Raw genomic sequence first — 18,482 nt, 5'->3', positions numbered from 1 at the left:
GACATCTAGGAATGCTGAAGCAGTTAAGTGCCTTTGATTTCTGTTGCATCTCTATATTTATATGCTGAACAAACTCAATAGAATCCAAGTGGACCTGATGATGTTGAGCCTCTTATGCTCTGTGCCCTTATATATAAAACTTTTACACAAATATAAACATCACTGTTAAGTCCCAGTTTTATGTCCCATTTGATTTCAGCTGGTAAATGAGAAGTAAAATGTTTAAAAGAATAGCATCTCACAGTTTCCTTTTATTCCTTTTCTTATCATTATTATTATTATTATTGAGTTTCTTCTCTTCCATGTTTAAAAAGAACTTGCGTACAACTTTAATATACATAAATTACATTTCACATCGATGAAGTCTGTGTGATACAGGCAATAAGTGGGCCCTGAGATGGGATTGCTGGTCAAATTAAATTACAATTAATTTAAAAGTTGTAAGTGTACTGCTACAGAAGACTGCTGTGCTGACCTTGGTGTGTTGTTTACAACAGAATTCAGTTAGAAGAAAGAGAGGAACTTTCACAGTTAAGCGAGTAATTCATTTTACCTTCAATTCCCCTACAAAAGCTTTTCTCTGTTTCAGAATGGCCCTTCATTCAGTGTTTTAAACCGTTCTCCTTGAGTGACACAGCACATGATACACTATACCTACTTCTGTTTTGTTAACGACACTAATCCCATTTTCTTACTCTGGTGCTTTCTTTCTTCGGTCTACAGGTATCACACATCGACGCAGCAGGAGGCATGAACATGGTTTAGGTGAGTGGCCAATAAGAAAAACTCATCCATATAATGCATTGGTGAAATCTTATTAAAAGTGCACGCTTGTGCTCCCAAAGTGACTTTGAATGTCATGTGGGATGAAGTGGGCATAATGCATACATCAGAGTGGCCTTGGTGGAGGATGATTTGAACGGGCATACAGTCTGGCTTTGGAACAGGATTATCCGTCCCGAGGCAACCATCCTCCAGAGTGTTGACATTCAGGGATGGTCGAGGACAGGCGTAAACAACACGAACATCAGAAATATTGTTTTAATCGATCATCGGGCTCCAAAGAGGAACACCGGAAAGAGGAGGAGCGGGTAGAGCACCAGCGACGGATGGCTGGAGGAACAGGTGGTGCATGGAGACCTTCAGGGCTGCACACACAAGAAAGCAGTGCTGAGCCCACACACTCATTTCTCCCACAAGAGCGCTTGACTTGCGCTGATCAATAGGATCATGAACTGTAGCCACTGACTAACATATCATACATAATTTGCCTGCCTTGTGCGTGTATTATTTTTACTGAGAGTGAACTGATTGTGAATTCAGTGCTACATGTGTGTACGTGTGAATTAAGATAATTATCTAAAATTATGACATTATTAACAACTATGTACAAAAAAACATCAAATACAAACAGCAGTTGCAGCGCCATAACAATACTGTCCTTTAGCTGGTAATATACTGCAGGACAGTGTGCAGATGATGACACGGATAGTACTGGGAGTGTGACCTTATTTTGGATATCCATTGTAAAAAAAATAATGTTTAAAACACAACCAAATAAAGGCTTAAACATTCAGAAGTTATAATAATAATAGTAAATATAATAACTTTAAAGTATTATATTTTAATGACTGTTATATTTAGCACAATAATATAAGATTTAACAATATTGGAAACACTTGTGCAATTCAAGTGTTTTAATCTAAAAAAAAAAGTAGACATCTAAATGCAAATAGTAATAAAGCCACTTCCTTTAGAAATAATTATTAGAATATTATTAAATCGCTAATTCCTTTATAATTCTTTCTATATTAAATGAAATATAATAGGGAGAGTGCCTATAGGCATAAGTTGTGTTTAAATCAGAGTTGGACTTTAAATTTTGGACTTGGACAAGATTTTTTTTTTTCTACAACCCAACCCTCACTCATGGCCTTCACCATTATAACTATCATTAAAACTGATCGATCCCAGACTAATTACTGAGTGAATACTGATCCCGCTCGTTTGGAAAGGGTACAGCGGGGGTTGAGAGCAGAACAGGCGAGAAGACGATGCATGCTGGATCTCAGCGTCTACTATTATCCTGCTTTGTACTTCCTGACTGCAATCCGCCCACGGAGCAGCATTACAATACAGCTGCCATGTAAATAGTATTTTCCACCGCTATCGACGTCCGAAAAGTAGGCTGCACATCAGCCCGCTGAAAGGTCAAAGCAGCATGCCAGCACCACCTTAATCACGGATGCTGATTGCTTGATAATGGTTTGCACTTTCCGCCTCCCCCTGAAAGCATTTATTTCTCTCTGACAATATGCTGCAAATGGACTCTGTGATGCAGAACAGAAGGATTTTTTCCCCCTCTTCTCTTTTTGGGGGGGTTGTTGAGAAATGTTGTGCAGCTGCAGAAATAACACAGCATCGAGCGCTTGCCTGTCCCGCCCCCTTAAACTGGGATGCTCAGCACATGAGATTCAATGTAAACACACAAAGGCGTTTTCAGCTGTAGTATTCACGTGGATTGGCTGGACGCGGTAACAATTAACCCTGCACTTGCGAGCCGTTCACTTCCACGTGTTATCCCTCTCACCCCATCATATATATGTGCGTGTGTGTGTGTGTGTGTGTGTGTGTGTGTGTGTGTGTGTGTGCGTGCGTGCGTGCGTGTGCGTGTGTGTGTAGGCTCCACGGGACTCCCACTCTGTCCCAAAACATCTGCAAATTAACACACTTTTCATGCTCTCTGCCCCCCGAAAACTGATGTGGGACGCTCTTTGATGTCTCCCCCACTCTCCCTTTAATTTGTAGGATCAAAAAAGTAAAGATACCAAAATAACCAACCTTTATGCATTCCCGTAAACCTGTCTTTCAGTACAGTGAGTTCGTATATCTTTCCGAATTCCTCAAACAGGGGTTTCAGGTCTTTTTCCTCCAGGTTTCTGGGAATCTGCCCGATGAAAAGCTTGATGGCGTCGTGGTCCTTCATTGGAATGGTGTTCTGGCCGATGGTAAGCCCGTTCATCCTGCCGGCGCTGTTCGTGGTGCTGAATCCATTCTCTTGCTGCACTCCGTTTGCAGTGACTGTAGCCATCTTTCCTCAATGGGCCGGCGCGCTGCTCTCTCTCTCTCTCTCTCTCTCTCTCTCTCTCTCTCTCTCTCTCTCTCTCTCTCCGTACTCAACTGCACAGTGCATACCCCCCGTTATATCTCCCTCTTTCCCCACTCCCCCTCCGCTTTTCCCTCCCTACTCTCTCTTCTTCCTTTACAGCCCCCTTGTTTGGAATCAGCCTTATTTATTTTTCCTTATGCTTTATGTGTTTTCATTTTTAAGCCCCCTCCCTCCCGTGCCTCACCCCCCCACACACCCCACACCCCACACCACCCCTGCCGCCACTCTGCACGTGACGTCAACTCGTACTCTTATGAACAGGCCCCGCCCCCCGCCTTATTTGCATAATGAGCGCACGGCCCGGGCCAATGGGAGAGCGGGATGACTGAGGGCCCCACAGGGCAGAGTAAGAATGCAAACATTTGTGTAGAGTGGAAAGCTTGGAACATTTAAACAGTGCAAAGGCAGCATTTGTGCTACTTCTCCTGCTTGTGTCAGGTCATTTAGTTTGGTTTTAGCAACGAGGCAAAATTAGGGGTTGGTTTCGGGGGGATTGTGGCTTTGCAATGGCAGCCCATGTAATTCTCACTGTGGGGGAGTACATCAGTAGTTTTACATTTTTAAATAAATCAGAATTTAAAACTTAAGCTCTAATTAATCATTTATTTCTAGTATTTTATCATTTTTAATTTTAGTTCTGATATACTGCACAAGGGAGGATTTACAATATGCAGTCCATGGTACCAAGAGCCCTGTCCTCTTAACACTTCTGCTCTGCCGGGACCCAGGTGTGCTGCTAAATAATTGCATTCATGTGGCATACTGGACACAAAAAAAGTCCTTGTCAGATGTTTAGAAGGAAAAACAGCAGGGCTATAAGTCCCGAGGACTATTTACAAAAGACACTGCTGTGAAGCCGTGTAGTTATAAAAGTCAGATATCACATGCTTTTAAATAAACACTTGTTTTGAGCTATTATTGATCGAAATAGCTTTATCATTTTGTAGTGCCTTAGGACACTTCAGCATGTTAAACTGTCTCCAACATATAGCGTTTTTATACATAGATCCCCTTGTTGAAGCAGGATGTTAGCTTGATAAGAATTCCATATCAAAACTTATTAAGATAAAAATTTGTATCAGTAAACTATGGAAGAATCAAAGAGTTGTTTTAAAGTGTTACCCCTGTCGTCAATAACTATAATCTTTTTCACATATGATCTAAAAGAGCGTCCCAGATCCAATGATATGTGTTATGAGCCTTCTTTATGTTTTTTGCCAGCAGTGGGAATTTTGTTAGCTATTTTCAGACATGGAGAATATTCGTCAATGGTTTCAAACCTCAGCTGCTTTCATTTAGAAGGATGGCTTGGAAAGAAAATAGGAGCTTGGTCAGGTGCTTGGATCAAAGGCATATTTGGGTGAATAATTAAAAAGATAGCAGCATGCTGGAATGCAATGCGCAGCAGCCTTTGGAGTGAAGCACGATTTAAAAACAAACGTGCTACTCTCCCTCCACTTCAAGACAATGTGAGCAGATGGAGAGAAAAAAGAAGGGGAGAATAAAAACACTGTAGTTTAAAATGATGTCAGCTCAGACCTCAGGATTCAGAGCTGCCTTATGTCACTGTCCGTGGTGCTGAATCAACGCTGCCATTCAGGGACCGTGAAAAAGATTGTTGGAGCTACAATTTTAACAAAACATGTCTGCACTACAAAATTTTCCATGTGCCTTTGCATCTCTCTGCTGTGCACAATTTCCAAACTGCTCTGTCCTTTACTTCATGCTGGGAATGATGCATTCAATGCCACTCTTCAGAATAGTTTTGTTATTCATGCAAGTGAGCATGTGCACTCGCAGTGTTGCATTGCTCTCACACAGGATGGTCTAATTAGTGCAGATGGGAATAAAACGTCAATACAACGGCAGTCCAGCTCACTCTTATATGAGTGATTAGTCTTGATATGACGGCACTTATGTGGTTAGTATCACGTATCAATAATCGATTATATCTGCCAGATTTATTATAAGAATTGCTAATAAGGGCTAGGATATAGAGTCATACGATCTGCCTTGTTTAAGGGTCTTTGAGTAAGACATGGAGTGTCTGACACCTCCAGAGGTGTTGTAATGTAACTGAGCATGACCTCTGATCCCCTTGTGGATTTGGGCAAGAAAAGGTCGGATCATAAGAGGATCACAAAAAAAAAGGTGTCCAGTGTGAAATGCATTCAACCGACATGCTTAACCTCTGTTAGGTCAGAATTAATTGGCTAGTTAAAAAGATGTAATTAAATAGTGGTGATTATTTTCTTTTGTCGCTTCTGCTAATTAGTAGAATACAGCTGCCTCAAAATAATATTCAACGTTTGGCGCCACGAGTGCCATAAGCATCTATCTGTCTATACATCTATACATCTATGCATCTTTACATCTCTGTGTATAGAATTGTCAGAAATGGGACCAAGTCATTGTTTTGCAAGTCACAAGTAAATTTTAAATCTTTGCACTCAAGTTCCAAGCAGACTGACAAGTCAAAGTAAACTAAACTTTGAGCTACAAGTCCTAAACAAGTTATAGTGCACTTTTCACCAAATGTAATGCCATTTTAACAACAGATAAACGTGATGAATGCTTTTTAAATTGTGTACTTATTTGTTAAAACAAGTTTGGTAAAAAGTTATTGACGTGTTAAGCTAATGTAACTAAACATTACCTTGCTAACTATGGTAATATTAGCCTCAGCATACAGTTCTTTGTGCAACTTCAGATGTTGAATGAAGTTAGAAGTTGTTGCATCTTCGTATGTAATTTTTCAGGCCACACATTCGTCTTTGGTTTACTACCATATAGTTTTTGTATGCAAATTATCTTTGGTATATTTTTTTTCCAGATCAGTAAAATGAAGTTAATTCTTCATGGTTCTCTCTTGCAATTTGATTGGATGCTGTCAGATATATTTAAACAAAGGTGATCATCAGGGGAATTACTAAGAGGCAGCTTGTTGGAAATAATTCAGGAAGTAAAGGCAAATAAATTAATCTGTGGCACACTTTTTAAATAACATAAATCACTGATTCATTTTGGTGCTTAGAGGGAACTATCAAGTGTTTTGGAGTCAAAAGTCCAAGTGAAGTCAGAAGTCATTGGTCCAAGTCGAGTTGCAAGTCTGTTTTGATTTTGTCAAGTCGAGTCTGAAGTCATCAAATTTGACTCAAGTCCACATCTCTGACATCAGTCTACACATCTATTTATAACTATATATCCATACATCTATCTATACATATCCTCTGTATATGCTTCCCCATGATCTAAGAGTATTCTATCATACATTTAATGGACTGTATTCAACTGACTGAAAACATCTTTGTCATGAAAAATTCAGCAAAGACAGCACCTCCCATATGTCTGTGATTGAGCGGACAAGTTTCTTTCCTCCTGATATTGATGTGAATTTTACATTTAGTCAAAGTTACTTAGTGTTTGTGTTATCACAGGGATCTTATCTACCATAAACAGACAACAGGGAGGACCCCTTTTTTCAAAAAAATATCTTAAAGTAAGATAAACACATTTGTAGGGGGTGTCAAAATACACCCAATTACCTTTTTTGGTCACTAGGTAGTTGAGAAGTCAGCTATGATGGATTATGTCTCCCTCTCTCTCCCTCTCTCTCTCTGCGTGTATGTGTGTGTGTGTGTGTGTGTGTGTGTGTGTGTGTGTGTGTGTGTGTGTGTGTGTGTGTGTGTGTTTTCACCCCTGATGCCTGTCAGACTGAATGATCTTTGGGGATAGTGGTATTCTGAGAGCAGCTAACAGTAACATCTGGCACTGCATTGGCTTTGTTATGAATATTTATTTATTTTCTATTTAATCATGTCTTTGTAGACCATCTCCAAAAAATCCTGCAGAGTTTTCTGTTCTGAATGGGGATCAAAAACACAACGGGTCTCCCTTGTCAATACCATCAGGGCCATTCTTTCCCACAAAGACGAAGCTAATTTAGCTTCAGTGCTGCTTATTGGCTTTATGTTTTTTGTTTCCTTGTTTTTGTCATTTCTCTGCGGGATAGTTTGCCTGCACAGCTGTGAAGACTTGGAAAGTGCCTGGCAGGAGGATATGCAGGTACTGCATGATCTCTTCAATTATGCCTGTCTGTAAGCATCCTCTTTGTTCGAACACAGGCAAGCGTATCAGAAAGGTTGACAGGGTTCTTCTTCTTGTCTGTGCCAAGCTCAGCACCTGGATGGTTGAACAGGGCACCTCTGCCGATTGCTCTCCTTTCAGACAAAAGAGCAGTCAGAATAGTTCCAGCTGTGTTTTGTGAAGTGGCTATGAACTTGCAAGAAGAACAAAACAGAGAGAAAGAAGTCCCTCAAGGATCACGCACACCTAGAGACACATTTCCCTCACATTATTTCTTTATTATTTCTGGATGGAAACTGTATTTGCCCATTAGCAATGAGCAAGGATTTTCCCCTCAGTAGGCCAACTAAAATTGGAAATGGGAGGGAGTGTGAACATGGCAAATGTGTCAGCAAAATCATTTCCAGACTAATGCAAAAAATATTTACCCTGAGTATTTCACACGGTACAACTGCTGTATTCCGGTCCTGAGTGAGTGCCATTTCTGTTTTTATTACCAAAATTATTCACACCACTGTCAAGGTGACTTGTTGGAATGTCACAGACACACCACTTGAAACAGCTACCAAAAATATAGTCCCTTGAAGGAGCAAAATCAGTGACATAAGTCATGCATTGTGCATAACAGCTTGGTGTCATGCACAATTCCTTTATACTGTGTGTTCATTATCCCATTAAACTGGATATATGGAGTGGGCCAGGTGGAACGTAGTCATGCATGAACATTTTTCACTGTCTGTTTTGTAGAGTGAGTCCAAAAGGAGAGCAACCATTGATATTCATGGCACAGCCAGTATGAGGTGTGACAGTATTTTTTGTGAATCTGTGAGTGTATATGGTAATACCAGAGCAGCCTCAAACCTCAACTGCAGTCTCTGCCTGAGGGAGGGGTGCACTGTTCCCCCCCTCACACAGGCTCTGCAAGATAAAGAACCACTCACTCAGAAGCCATAATTTTCTCTTAAAAACACAATTTCTTGCCAGTTCATTTGCTTCTGTGCTGCAGGGAAAATGCAGGAGCGATTGTTGTTCTAGCCCCAAACATTTTTTTTAATAAATTAAGTTTTTGCTTGTTATTATTTTTGAAAAGGTGGATTACATCTCTATTTTCCCTTTATGAGTGATGTTTGGTGTGTGCCGCTGTTGATGTTCTGTTGAATGATAAGCAGGCAACTCTCTGCATGTTTAAGTTCACTAGTGATGCAAGGTAGTGGATAAATGAGAGAAAAACAAAGAAGAGGTCAGAGAGACCACAATGAGTCATCCGCTTTCTGGCAGCTAATGAATCCCAGAATACTCTGTGCAGACCTCCCCTGAGTACAGTCACATAGGCATTACTTCCACTGCTGTTGCATGTTTATGCAGTATTTTCCTTTTTGTTAGGTATTAACTACGGATCACTGTGTATGACTCTGCAGCTTTGTAGTCAGTTGGTTGAAATGATCTCATTGGTTATCCCTCAGCATCAGCTATAACTGTGCAATTTTTTAAAGGGTTATCCAGGGGTAGACTAACAGGAAAACTATACCCATTTTCAAGATTCATACATGTTATTCCTACAGTCTAAGATCACCCAAAAACATTAGTATTCATGAATAACTCTTTCTCATATCCAAATCTAGAGAGCTAAAATTCAGATTTGTAAATAAGTAAGGTCTAGTGCTGTACCATAGACAATGAGTGGGGAAAGATGAGATTGAGCGCTCCCAGAGAAATCTTTTTCAGTATATGGGTACATTTTTTGTTTCAGAACCGAGAACACTACAATTGCAGTCATGTAACTTATTACTTTTCCCACAACTTGACTGATTTACTTGGTGTTGACATGATCATTATTAAAAATAACTGTTACCTCATCCTCCAGACCCCCTAATGTTACTAAGGTTACACAATGAGCCAACGAAAGTGTATGAGTTTAGTGGACTGTAACTATTTTGTGTGCTGTTGTTACCACGACTCAAACGACTGCAGCCTCGCTGTTGGCTATGTGAGTAAATATGTCTGAATAATGTTATAACTTTATATTTTAAATCAGTACATGGATGGCAATATTGCTAGCTAATGTCAGCTATTTTTTTTTACAAAGTAGGTCAACCATCCACAGAAGTCTGTTAAAACACAGTTAAAAATCTCAATCATGGATAAAAACTGAGAAATTGTCACAGGAAGTTGTAATGCATTTAATGCGAGGCTTTGTTTAACTCTTTTATACATGAGCAAATTGGATTGATTTCTTTCAAAAACAATGAACAACAGCAAAGAATGACCCAAAAATTAGCAAGACATTTGCAAAAATGACCTGAAATAAGCAAAAGAAGGAAATAAAAGTAACAGAACAGAAATGACCTGAAAAAAGTGCTAAAATAAAAATAATTAATATTAAAGATAATTGTAATATTTTCTATAATCTTATTCTATCTAATCTAGTCACCTTTTTATTATTATTATGATTATTATTATTATTATTGTTATTATTATTAATCCTCATGTTTTTTGTCATTTGCGGGATATTTCATATCAAGTTTCTGGGTAACTTTTTCTATGTGTTTGAAAGAAATCCCATTTCAGTTTAAACACTTGCAAAAAAACTGATGTCCATCCAGGTTTTAAAGGGTTAACATAATATTAACATTTAACATTATTTAACTCCGCTTCTCCACACTGAAGATGGAAGTTTTCAGTCCACATCTGCCACTGTTTCTCAGTGAGTTCTTTTGGAACTTAAAGTGGCCATTGTTTTTTTTTCTCAAATATGATTGACTTAAAAGCTATAAAAGGCACAGATTATAGGCAATTGTGCAGTGTTGGTAATCTCTGCCTGCAGTTGCCTGCCCTCCATCTGGACAGCAGACCGATGAATAATGTGATTTGCAAAGAGGCTATAGTTCATTTGGTCATGAGAAAAGAAAAAAAAACATTCTGTGGATCCATAAAATCAGACTCCCGTATATTCTGTCTGTGAAGCAACTCCAGACTATACACCCTATGAACTCACAAGTTTGAAACTTACTTCTCTGGTTTCTAACTTTGACAGAGAGTAGCTCATGTGCACAAAATGACTGAACTTTCATAGGCCATGAAAATAACATATTGAAATTCTTAAGTTAGGTGGTGTTCTCTTTAAGGTCACTTAGGTCATCTTATTTTCTTGCAAAAAGAAGTATTAAATATATAAACATGTTGCATCCAGAGAGTGGTTGTAAGTTCTTGCTAAAATTGAAGGTACTGCTGATGTGCGCATTTAAATTGCACTTGAGTCCGATGAAAAACTGCAATATTACCGTGCAGCTTGGTGTTGTTAGTGTGTGACTCTGTGTTGCACATCCATGCACACACACCATCCTACTTCCCTTACCTTAGGCTGTTGTTGCAGAACTGATGTCACTTTTCTGTCAACCTAGATTCCTCTGATAAGGATTTAAAAAGTACCTGCGGCTGTTTGAGCACACCATATCCAACAGTATTTCATACAACTTTTTAAAACTTTAAAAACCTACTGTGTAATAGCATTTAAACCAAACAAAACAAAAGTTAAAGATAGAACTTCAGTGGAACTTGCAATACTGTGCCAGGGGTTTATTATCATCATTGTAGTGTATTCTTTTGATGTAAAATGAATCAAAGTTGTTTTCTAAGCCACTCAGACCAAGTATTGTTTCATGGCTTTACTTTTATGAGTTGACCTAGTTATTTTATCTTGCAAATGTTTTAAAAAGTTCAATACGCAGAAGAAAAAAAACAACCCCCCAGAACACATATATCCACACACCAAAAAGTGCTTACATTCACAAAAAGTTGAAACACACGCTTCAGTACAAGAGAGACAGTTGCAGGACTATTACATTGCAGTGAACTAACAAAGACCGTGCCTCAGCAGAATGCAGCAAAAAGCTTTATTGCAATATGAATGGTGAGAGAAGCTGACTTCTGAGAGGAGGTGATGAGGTTGGGGTATGATGGAATCTGGTGGGGGGTGAGACTCAGGGTGCTGGCAACATCTTGGCTTCAAGTCTTCAGGCTACCACTGAGTTACCTCAGGAAAGAAGACATTGGAAAGACAGTCAAGAGAAGAGGGAGGGAGAGTGGGTTAGATTTGTAAGAACTTGAAAAATCAGAGAAGCCTGGTCTCTGTTCCTTGACTTGCATTAAAGAAATAGTTCAGCATTTTGGGAAACACTCTTTAGTCACTTTTTTGTTGAGAGTTTGATGAGAAAACCATTTCCACTCCCAAGTCTGTACAGTAAATAGGAAGCTGGAGCCAGCAGCCAATTAGCTTAGCTTAGCACAAAGACTAGAAACGTGGAAACAGCTAGCCTGGCTCTGTCTAAAGGTAACAAAATCTGCCTACCAGCACCTCTAAAGCTTGCTAATTAGCCTAACATCTGTGTTTTAATGGGCATGAAAACCAAAGTGTTGAAAACAAGTTGCGGGGTTTTCTTTGAACCGGAACTGTTTTTCCTGGAGTGTTGTCATTTTGGTGAAGTTGCACATAACCCTCCTTAGAGCCAGAACTTTTAATTTCTACACTTTGTTTTTTGTGTGGGATTAAACTAGCAAGATACTTAAAAGCATATTGATTAGTTTGAGGTGCTGGTAAGCAGATTTTGCTACCTTTGGGCAGAGCCAGGCTAGCTGTTTCTAGTCTTTGTACTAAGCTAACTGACTGCTGGCATCAGCTTCACATTCACCGTACAGGCATGAGAGTGGTCTTACTCTTCTACTCTAACTTTCAACAAAAAAAACAAAACTTATTTTCAAAAAGGTCAAATTTTCTTAAGAGTAGGGCTGTCAAACAATTGATTTAATCATGATTAATCGCAGTATTTCAATAGTCAATTTTGATTAATCAAATTTTTTAATCACATCTTTTCAAGTCCATTATTTTGCATTACAAAACAGTTATGAAGTTCATATCAACAAGGCAAAGCAATTCTTATCAGATTATCTTGATTAGGAATCAATTGACGGCAAAAAAAAAAAAAAAAAAAATGCCCATCACTATCACAAAGTATGCATGACTGGAAAGCGGAGACTCATGGGTACCCATAGAACCCATTCTCAATCAGATATCTTGAGGTCAGAGGTCATGGTTTTTCCATTGCCAAACTTTAGCCTAACTTTGGAGCATTATTTAGCTCCCTTCCTGAGAAGCTAGGATGACATGGTTTTTAACATCTTCTAGTTTCATATGATATCAGTATCATCTCTCTAGCTTTAAAACTCAGCCCGGTAGACCCTTTTAAAGACAGGGATGTTGGTCAGCAATTACTGCGATTTTAAAAAAACAACACGTTATGTATGGACTTTAATCGCATCACGATTAATGCATAAACTCTGGCAGTCCTACTTAAGAGCAATATAATTTCAACACTGTGCAGCTGGTAATGAACCTCGTGAACAATATCCTGCACAAATTTGGCATGCCATACTTGAAGATTTTAAAAAGATGCCAGAATGTTCTTGATTTCAGAAACCTGATAAGCCCTCTTACAGAAAAAATGCATCAATGTGGATCAGTCGTGGATCACTGTGGATTATTTTTGGAGGTTTCCCAAAACTAAAGACATGTCTTCAACAATTCAGAGCACAGAATAAACCCCATTCTTTTAAAAATAAAATTTCTTTATTAACTGTCAGTAAATGGACTACTCTGACATTTGTGCAGATATAAATCATTCAAATATGATAAAGTGACTACAATGACTGGGCTGAAGGGAGTGCCAAAAGAAAGACTGTATGGCTATTGTATGTATGTGCATGCCTGTTGACAGGATAACTGTTCTGTAACTATGGTATGAATGACCTTTATTTGACTAGATAGACACTTGAGGGTTAAACGCGTCTTTCTTTTATAGACCAGGCAAAGACAGCATAATGACTACAGCCTATAAAAGTTATTGGTATTTCAACAGCTTGCAAAGAGAAGACTTTTCAAAGCTGTAGTCATAAGTGCCTTTAAAATAAACACCCCTCTGAGCTTGTCATTACCAACAATAACATCAGCGCAATGTCATCAGCGTCTGAAAACATCAGAATGAAATTGCTGTTTCAATTTGCAGTAGCATGGTTTGACAGATGTTTTTCTGTATATATAAAATTAGAGCAGACTGAAATGTAGATGGACCGCGGTGTCCTTGGATTTCAAATCAACATTTTTTAATACCGAGCTAAAGAAGGGCCCCTGAAAGCATGGAAACCATTAACATTATGGAAATTAGTATCCGTTATCTGTTCATAATCATCATGACACAATAAAAAATCTAATTGTGAGAAAGCATGATTGAAAGATTAGCTTAGTAAAATGCCAATAAAGAGTCTGCCCTCATGCTTTGATGGTTAAAAAAGAAAAAAAAAAGTAATGTTGTCACCCGTGGCAGTATTTATTTATTTATTTATTTATTTTAGAATTGCAGTAGATGTAAACTGTGAATATATGGAAAGGGATTTGTCTTGGTGACATTGGTGCAGAGACATTGACAACTTACAGTGTTCCACAGTGCATACAGAGGCAACAATGGTACAAGGACAGCAGAACTTTATACACTGGGCAATGCAAAAGACAATGAAGTTTAGAGTAACATGAAACTTCTTTGGCAAAATGGCCTGTAAAAAAATTAGCCAGAAAACCAAACAAAATACAGTACAGGAATGGGAGGTTTATTGCTAGGTAAAAATGAATTCCAATTCCAATTTACAGTTGCATCAATGAAATACTGCCCTCTCTGAGGTTGCCTATATTCGCTAAGTAGTTTCAGTAGCAGTGATGATGACACCAGTTTGTAGTTAGTGAGTTGAGCTATGCTTAGTCAGTGATTGTGGAAATGATCAAATTAAAGGGACTCAGAGTATTTGAGTTGTCTGGACATGGTTCTCAACATGGAGGTGGCTGAGCTGTTTGCTAGCAGCTAACACTCCCAAAACAGCTCTAACAACAGCAACAGTGCTGACACTTCCATGACAACACTGTCCAGATATCAGCTGCAACTGCCTTATGAGTGCAGTGCAAATCAGCCAATAGTATGCCATAGACCATATACAAACATGGATGATGCATCTCCACTTACTCCTGCTGTGCAAAAATGAAGCCAAAGTACCTCTGATGTGGCTGCTGCTATCTTGCACTGGGGATGTCATTGAGAGCCAGACCCTGCACAGCTGTGATCTCTGCTGTGGTGGAACTCCCACCAATACACTCATCTAACCAATTGCAAGCAGTGCCGTTGATTACGAGCACAACGATTGGCATACATAGCTGTCAATCATTACGTAAATCCCCCTCCCTTTTTTACAGAATCAAATTACTAATTAAAACCAAACATCGGAAAAACAAACACTTGAACATACATAGCAGTGATAAGAACTACCTTAAATGAGAAAAAAGATATTTGGAAAAAAATGAAGGGGTGGGGTTTATGACTTATACTACAGCTAGCCACCAGGGGGCAATCAAGATGTTTTGGCTTTACTTTTGGGGAACTGTCATGTAGTCCATCAATGGTGAACACACCAAGCACTAACATGCACGCATGGCCAGACCAGTTTACCACAACAATCCAGCTTGGATTGCAACACACACAGAGGTAGCACAAATTCATTCTCTGCTTAGAACACCAACACTCTACAATGTCTTAGGAAATTGTGGTTTGCTGCTATATTAGCTCCAAATGTCACATACAGAACCTCTGACACAAAATGACTACAAAATAAAAACTCTGGCATAGACACATATGTATACACAGGAAGGGGGGGGGGCATCTAACCCATGTACCTCCTATTCCACCACTCCCTGACATGATGCCCCTTAATTACCACAAGGAGGTGCCCACAGGCAAAAAAAAGTACATGCACAGTGGAAGTTTTCCCTATATAGGCTGTGGGCTGTGCTAGAAAAGGCCAAAATCACAGCACTCATCAAAGTGAATTATTAAATGAAATGAAAATTTTAACATTTTTTTCTGATGGTATTTACCAAAATAATGAAGGGCATGCATAGTAGAGAGTAATGGCAGCCGAACGCGGCCGAGCGCTGCCGAGTGTGCCCGAGCGGGTACTTCCGCCGGCGGAGCGAACGACTTCCGGATTAGCGCCTCTCTAGCTTGAATGGCGGTCTGAAAAAATGCTATCCTGCGGCTCTTTTAGACTTTCCATATGTTGTCGAACCGGATGGTTTATATTTAGACAGGGATAGAAGATGTCTCGCGGGGGTTTTGACGCTCACAAAAAAAGGATTTACTGATTAACAGACGTCTCTTTTCCGATGTTTGTCAATGGGGAAAAGTTTTTGGGCCAGTGTCATCTCGCGACCGACTCAAACGGTGTACTTCCACTTTTGACCACTATGGAAATTTTGCATCAACGCCTGACGCAACTTCCTGATGGCTTGCGCGGTACACTCACGCACCTTTCCCAGAGGAATGTGCAAACAGACATTTCGAACAGTTTGGGCATTAATGCACTCACCAGTGACTTTATCTCATCAACCCCTGAGCGCCAAGCCACTTTTGGAGTAACACAAATGAAGCACAAACCCAGCCAAGGTACAGTGTCTGTTTTATTATGAGCTGCCGCCGTGCAGTTTAACGCCATTATTTTGTTATTTTACGCTGATAATGGTGCTACAAAAATGTACTTGGCTATGTTGTTTTGTGCTGTGCAAGTAGGCTTTTTGGATTGCTTGAAACTGCGCATTTGGATATGTTCTGGTCTGCTGTGCGCAATGTGTTGATGGCCCCGTTTTTGTTTTTTTTTATTAAGCAGGCACATAATAATTTAAACTCTGGCACACACTTTTTCTGGCTTCAGTGAATATGCCCATGATGATGCGTGTGTTTGTTTGTTTATATGTGTGTGCGTGTGTGAATGTTGGTGTGTGTGTGTGTGTGTGTGTGTGTTTGTGTGCGTGCGTGTATGTGCGCGCGCGGCCAAAGTTTTAAATGCTGTCATGTATTTTTGAGGTTAAAATACTGTGTTTTGGATATGTGTGCAGTGCTCTGATTGACTTTACCTGTAAAACTATGAGTAATCTTTTCTCCTTCACTGTGTGCAAGGGAGTGTGGTGACATATGTTTGATCCATATTGCAGTAACACACGTTATAATAGAATATTGCAATATAAAGAGATTTTTCACAATATATGCCTTTAAAATAAAACTCATTAAAATCGATTCATACTTAAGAGGATCATGATGTTGATTGCATTGACACACAAAATGCAGCTCTTACAACAGCACCCCCAACTAGAAACGTCTTCCCACGGCCCTGAGTCAGAGGAGGACATGGCGGACCCTTGCGCTGTGCATTTCGACAGAAAAGAGCACAGCGGAGCTTACACAGCACTCAGCTATTGTCAGGCTCGATGCCATGCCTTGCACCAACAGCTTGCACTCTGTTTCCATCAGATGTAACACGCAGTCTGGCACTGCAGCCAGTCAAACCTTGTTAGTTGCTTTAGCCTCTGTTTACAAAGACTGGGCATTTTGTCATGTTGGATTTTGTTTATCTTATATGCGGTAGGGATTGTTTGATCAAGGAGGGTGGTTGGTTTTTTTAAAAAAATTTTCGCTGTAGGCTGCTTCAACAGCTTGAGGTGAGCTGATCTGGATCTCCCCTCGGCAGCACCAGAAACACACATTGTTAATGGCCGTCTTTATGGCACCACAGAGTTGTCATCACAGTCTGTTTTTTCTTTGGTGGAGGCCCGGCAGGATCAGCAGTGTGGCATTTGAAGCTCACGCCGTTGACTCACAAACAGCGCTGCTTCACAGAGCCTACACAACTAGTTCACAAGCTGTTCTGTCGCACATGTTGCCTTCCATCACACCACTTTGGAGAGACTGAAATAAAGTAACATGTTCCCCACTAAATCTATTTTTCATTAGCTTTTAGCACTGTGTTGTGCAAGCTGTTTGATTTCAGCAGTGCTGCCTTTAGAGCTTTGGCTCAACACATCAAAAACTCCTACATCTCCTTGCAACTCCTAAAACCTTTGGAGGATCCTTTCTTGTGTTTGAGTCCAGAAATAGGAAACACTGAGTAGACACAGGCAGACACATATGCCAAAGAGGCACTTTGCTAAACCCTGTGCATGATTTAGTTCACAGCTTCAACAAAAATAAATTCTGTTTTTATAATATGTGAATATACACAGCAGTTTCATTAACATAAAAAGAAGAATGGCAATAACACATTCTCTTCACCTTTTTTGCACCTGTAACTGTCCTTGCTCTTTTTCTTGCGCTGAATCCTTTTCAATTTCCCCACTGGGCTACATATGTTGAAGGCATAGTGTACAACTGAGTGTATGTGCATGTGCATGTGTATGTGTGTGTGTTTGTATGTGTCTATATGATTCACACACCAGCCTGAGTGTGTGGCGGAATCGAAGCCTAGCTCTCTTAAGATGTCTGAGGACCTCAGGGGCTCAATATAATATTGTTGTTTTCTACTTATTTTCTAAGAATGTTCCATTCCCAATAGTGTGCTTCCATCCAGTATAATGCTGTTTATCGCGCTGGAAGGACAGGATATATTTGTTTTGTGGTCTAAAGGATGTATTTTGTGTCTCCAAGCACTCAAGGTTGTACATTGAACACTGTATAACTGCACTGACACAGAGTACAAATAAAGGTCCAACTGCTAGATGTTTCAGTTCATAAATTTTTAATATATTTTTCTCCTTATGAAACGTTTTCTTTTTTATATTCTGTAACCCTGATTAAGACTGTGGGAATGAGGAACATACTGGTTTATTCTTGAGCTCTATTTGTCACCCAAGTGTTGCTGAATTACTTATTGCTGTTATACTTCTCATATCCAAGCACTAATCTCCAAGACAATTTGTTCCATTGAGTGTCTCATAAACCAATCAGCTAATGTTGACCTTGGGCTAAAGGTACATTGGAAATAACATTTAGTTATAATTATGCATCTTGATTGGGTTCAGTTAACAGTTGTTATGTTGAGCGAGCTATCTGTAAACAGCAAGCTGCAGTGTATTCTTTCAGACAATCTGTAGGTGCCTTGAACTTTTGCAGTGCAATTAATTTAACATGTATTTTATCTGTTTATCCTCTCAAAGAGGTGTTTTTCTTTATTTATTTACCCATATGTCTAAGCATATTAAACAACAGTATGTTGTAGCTGAGAGTGCATAATTAAAAACAAAACAAAGGAATGGGCAGACATGAAGGTTTTAGATAATTCACCCTTACTTTAATTTTTACCGGAT

At 39.4% G+C, this 18,482-nt stretch overlaps 1 protein-coding gene and 1 long non-coding RNA gene across 8 annotated transcripts in view; one reads left to right on the top strand and one right to left on the bottom strand.

The window, feature by feature from the left end:
* Positions 1–3,133, bottom strand: part of celf6 (CUGBP Elav-like family member 6) — a 159,817-nt gene extending 156,684 nt beyond the window's left edge. For 3 of the 7 annotated variants that reach the window (XR_015777003.1, XM_088080164.1, XM_088080169.1), the window contains exon 1: positions 2,842–3,132. Coding sequence is in view for 6 of the 7 variants with exons in the window: in XM_088080164.1 (XP_087936290.1) it covers positions 2,842–3,091 (250 nt within the window). In the remaining variant the exon portion in view is untranslated. Of the gene's footprint in view, positions 1–2,841 lie in introns of all 7 variants that reach the window. The other 4 variants (XM_088080173.1, XM_088080178.1, XM_042486098.2 and 1 more) reach the window with 2 other exon arrangements.
* Positions 3,134–15,345: 12,212 nt separating this feature from the next.
* LOC148190447 (uncharacterized) overlaps positions 15,346–18,482 on the top strand; it is a 52,800-nt gene continuing 49,663 nt past the window's right edge. Inside the window, exon 1 of the long non-coding RNA XR_015777002.1 lies at positions 15,346–15,792. This is a non-coding gene — a long non-coding RNA (uncharacterized LOC148190447). The remainder of the gene's footprint in view (positions 15,793–18,482) is intronic.

This window comes from Plectropomus leopardus, chromosome 1 (genome assembly GCF_026936395.1).
Source record: "Plectropomus leopardus strain MGB_pleo_1.0 chromosome 1, ASM2693639v1, whole genome shotgun sequence".
NCBI lineage: Eukaryota > Metazoa > Chordata > Actinopteri > Perciformes > Serranidae > Plectropomus > Plectropomus leopardus.
The sequence above is the reverse complement of the archived record's forward strand: the minus strand, read 5'-3'. Positions and strand labels throughout refer to the sequence as shown.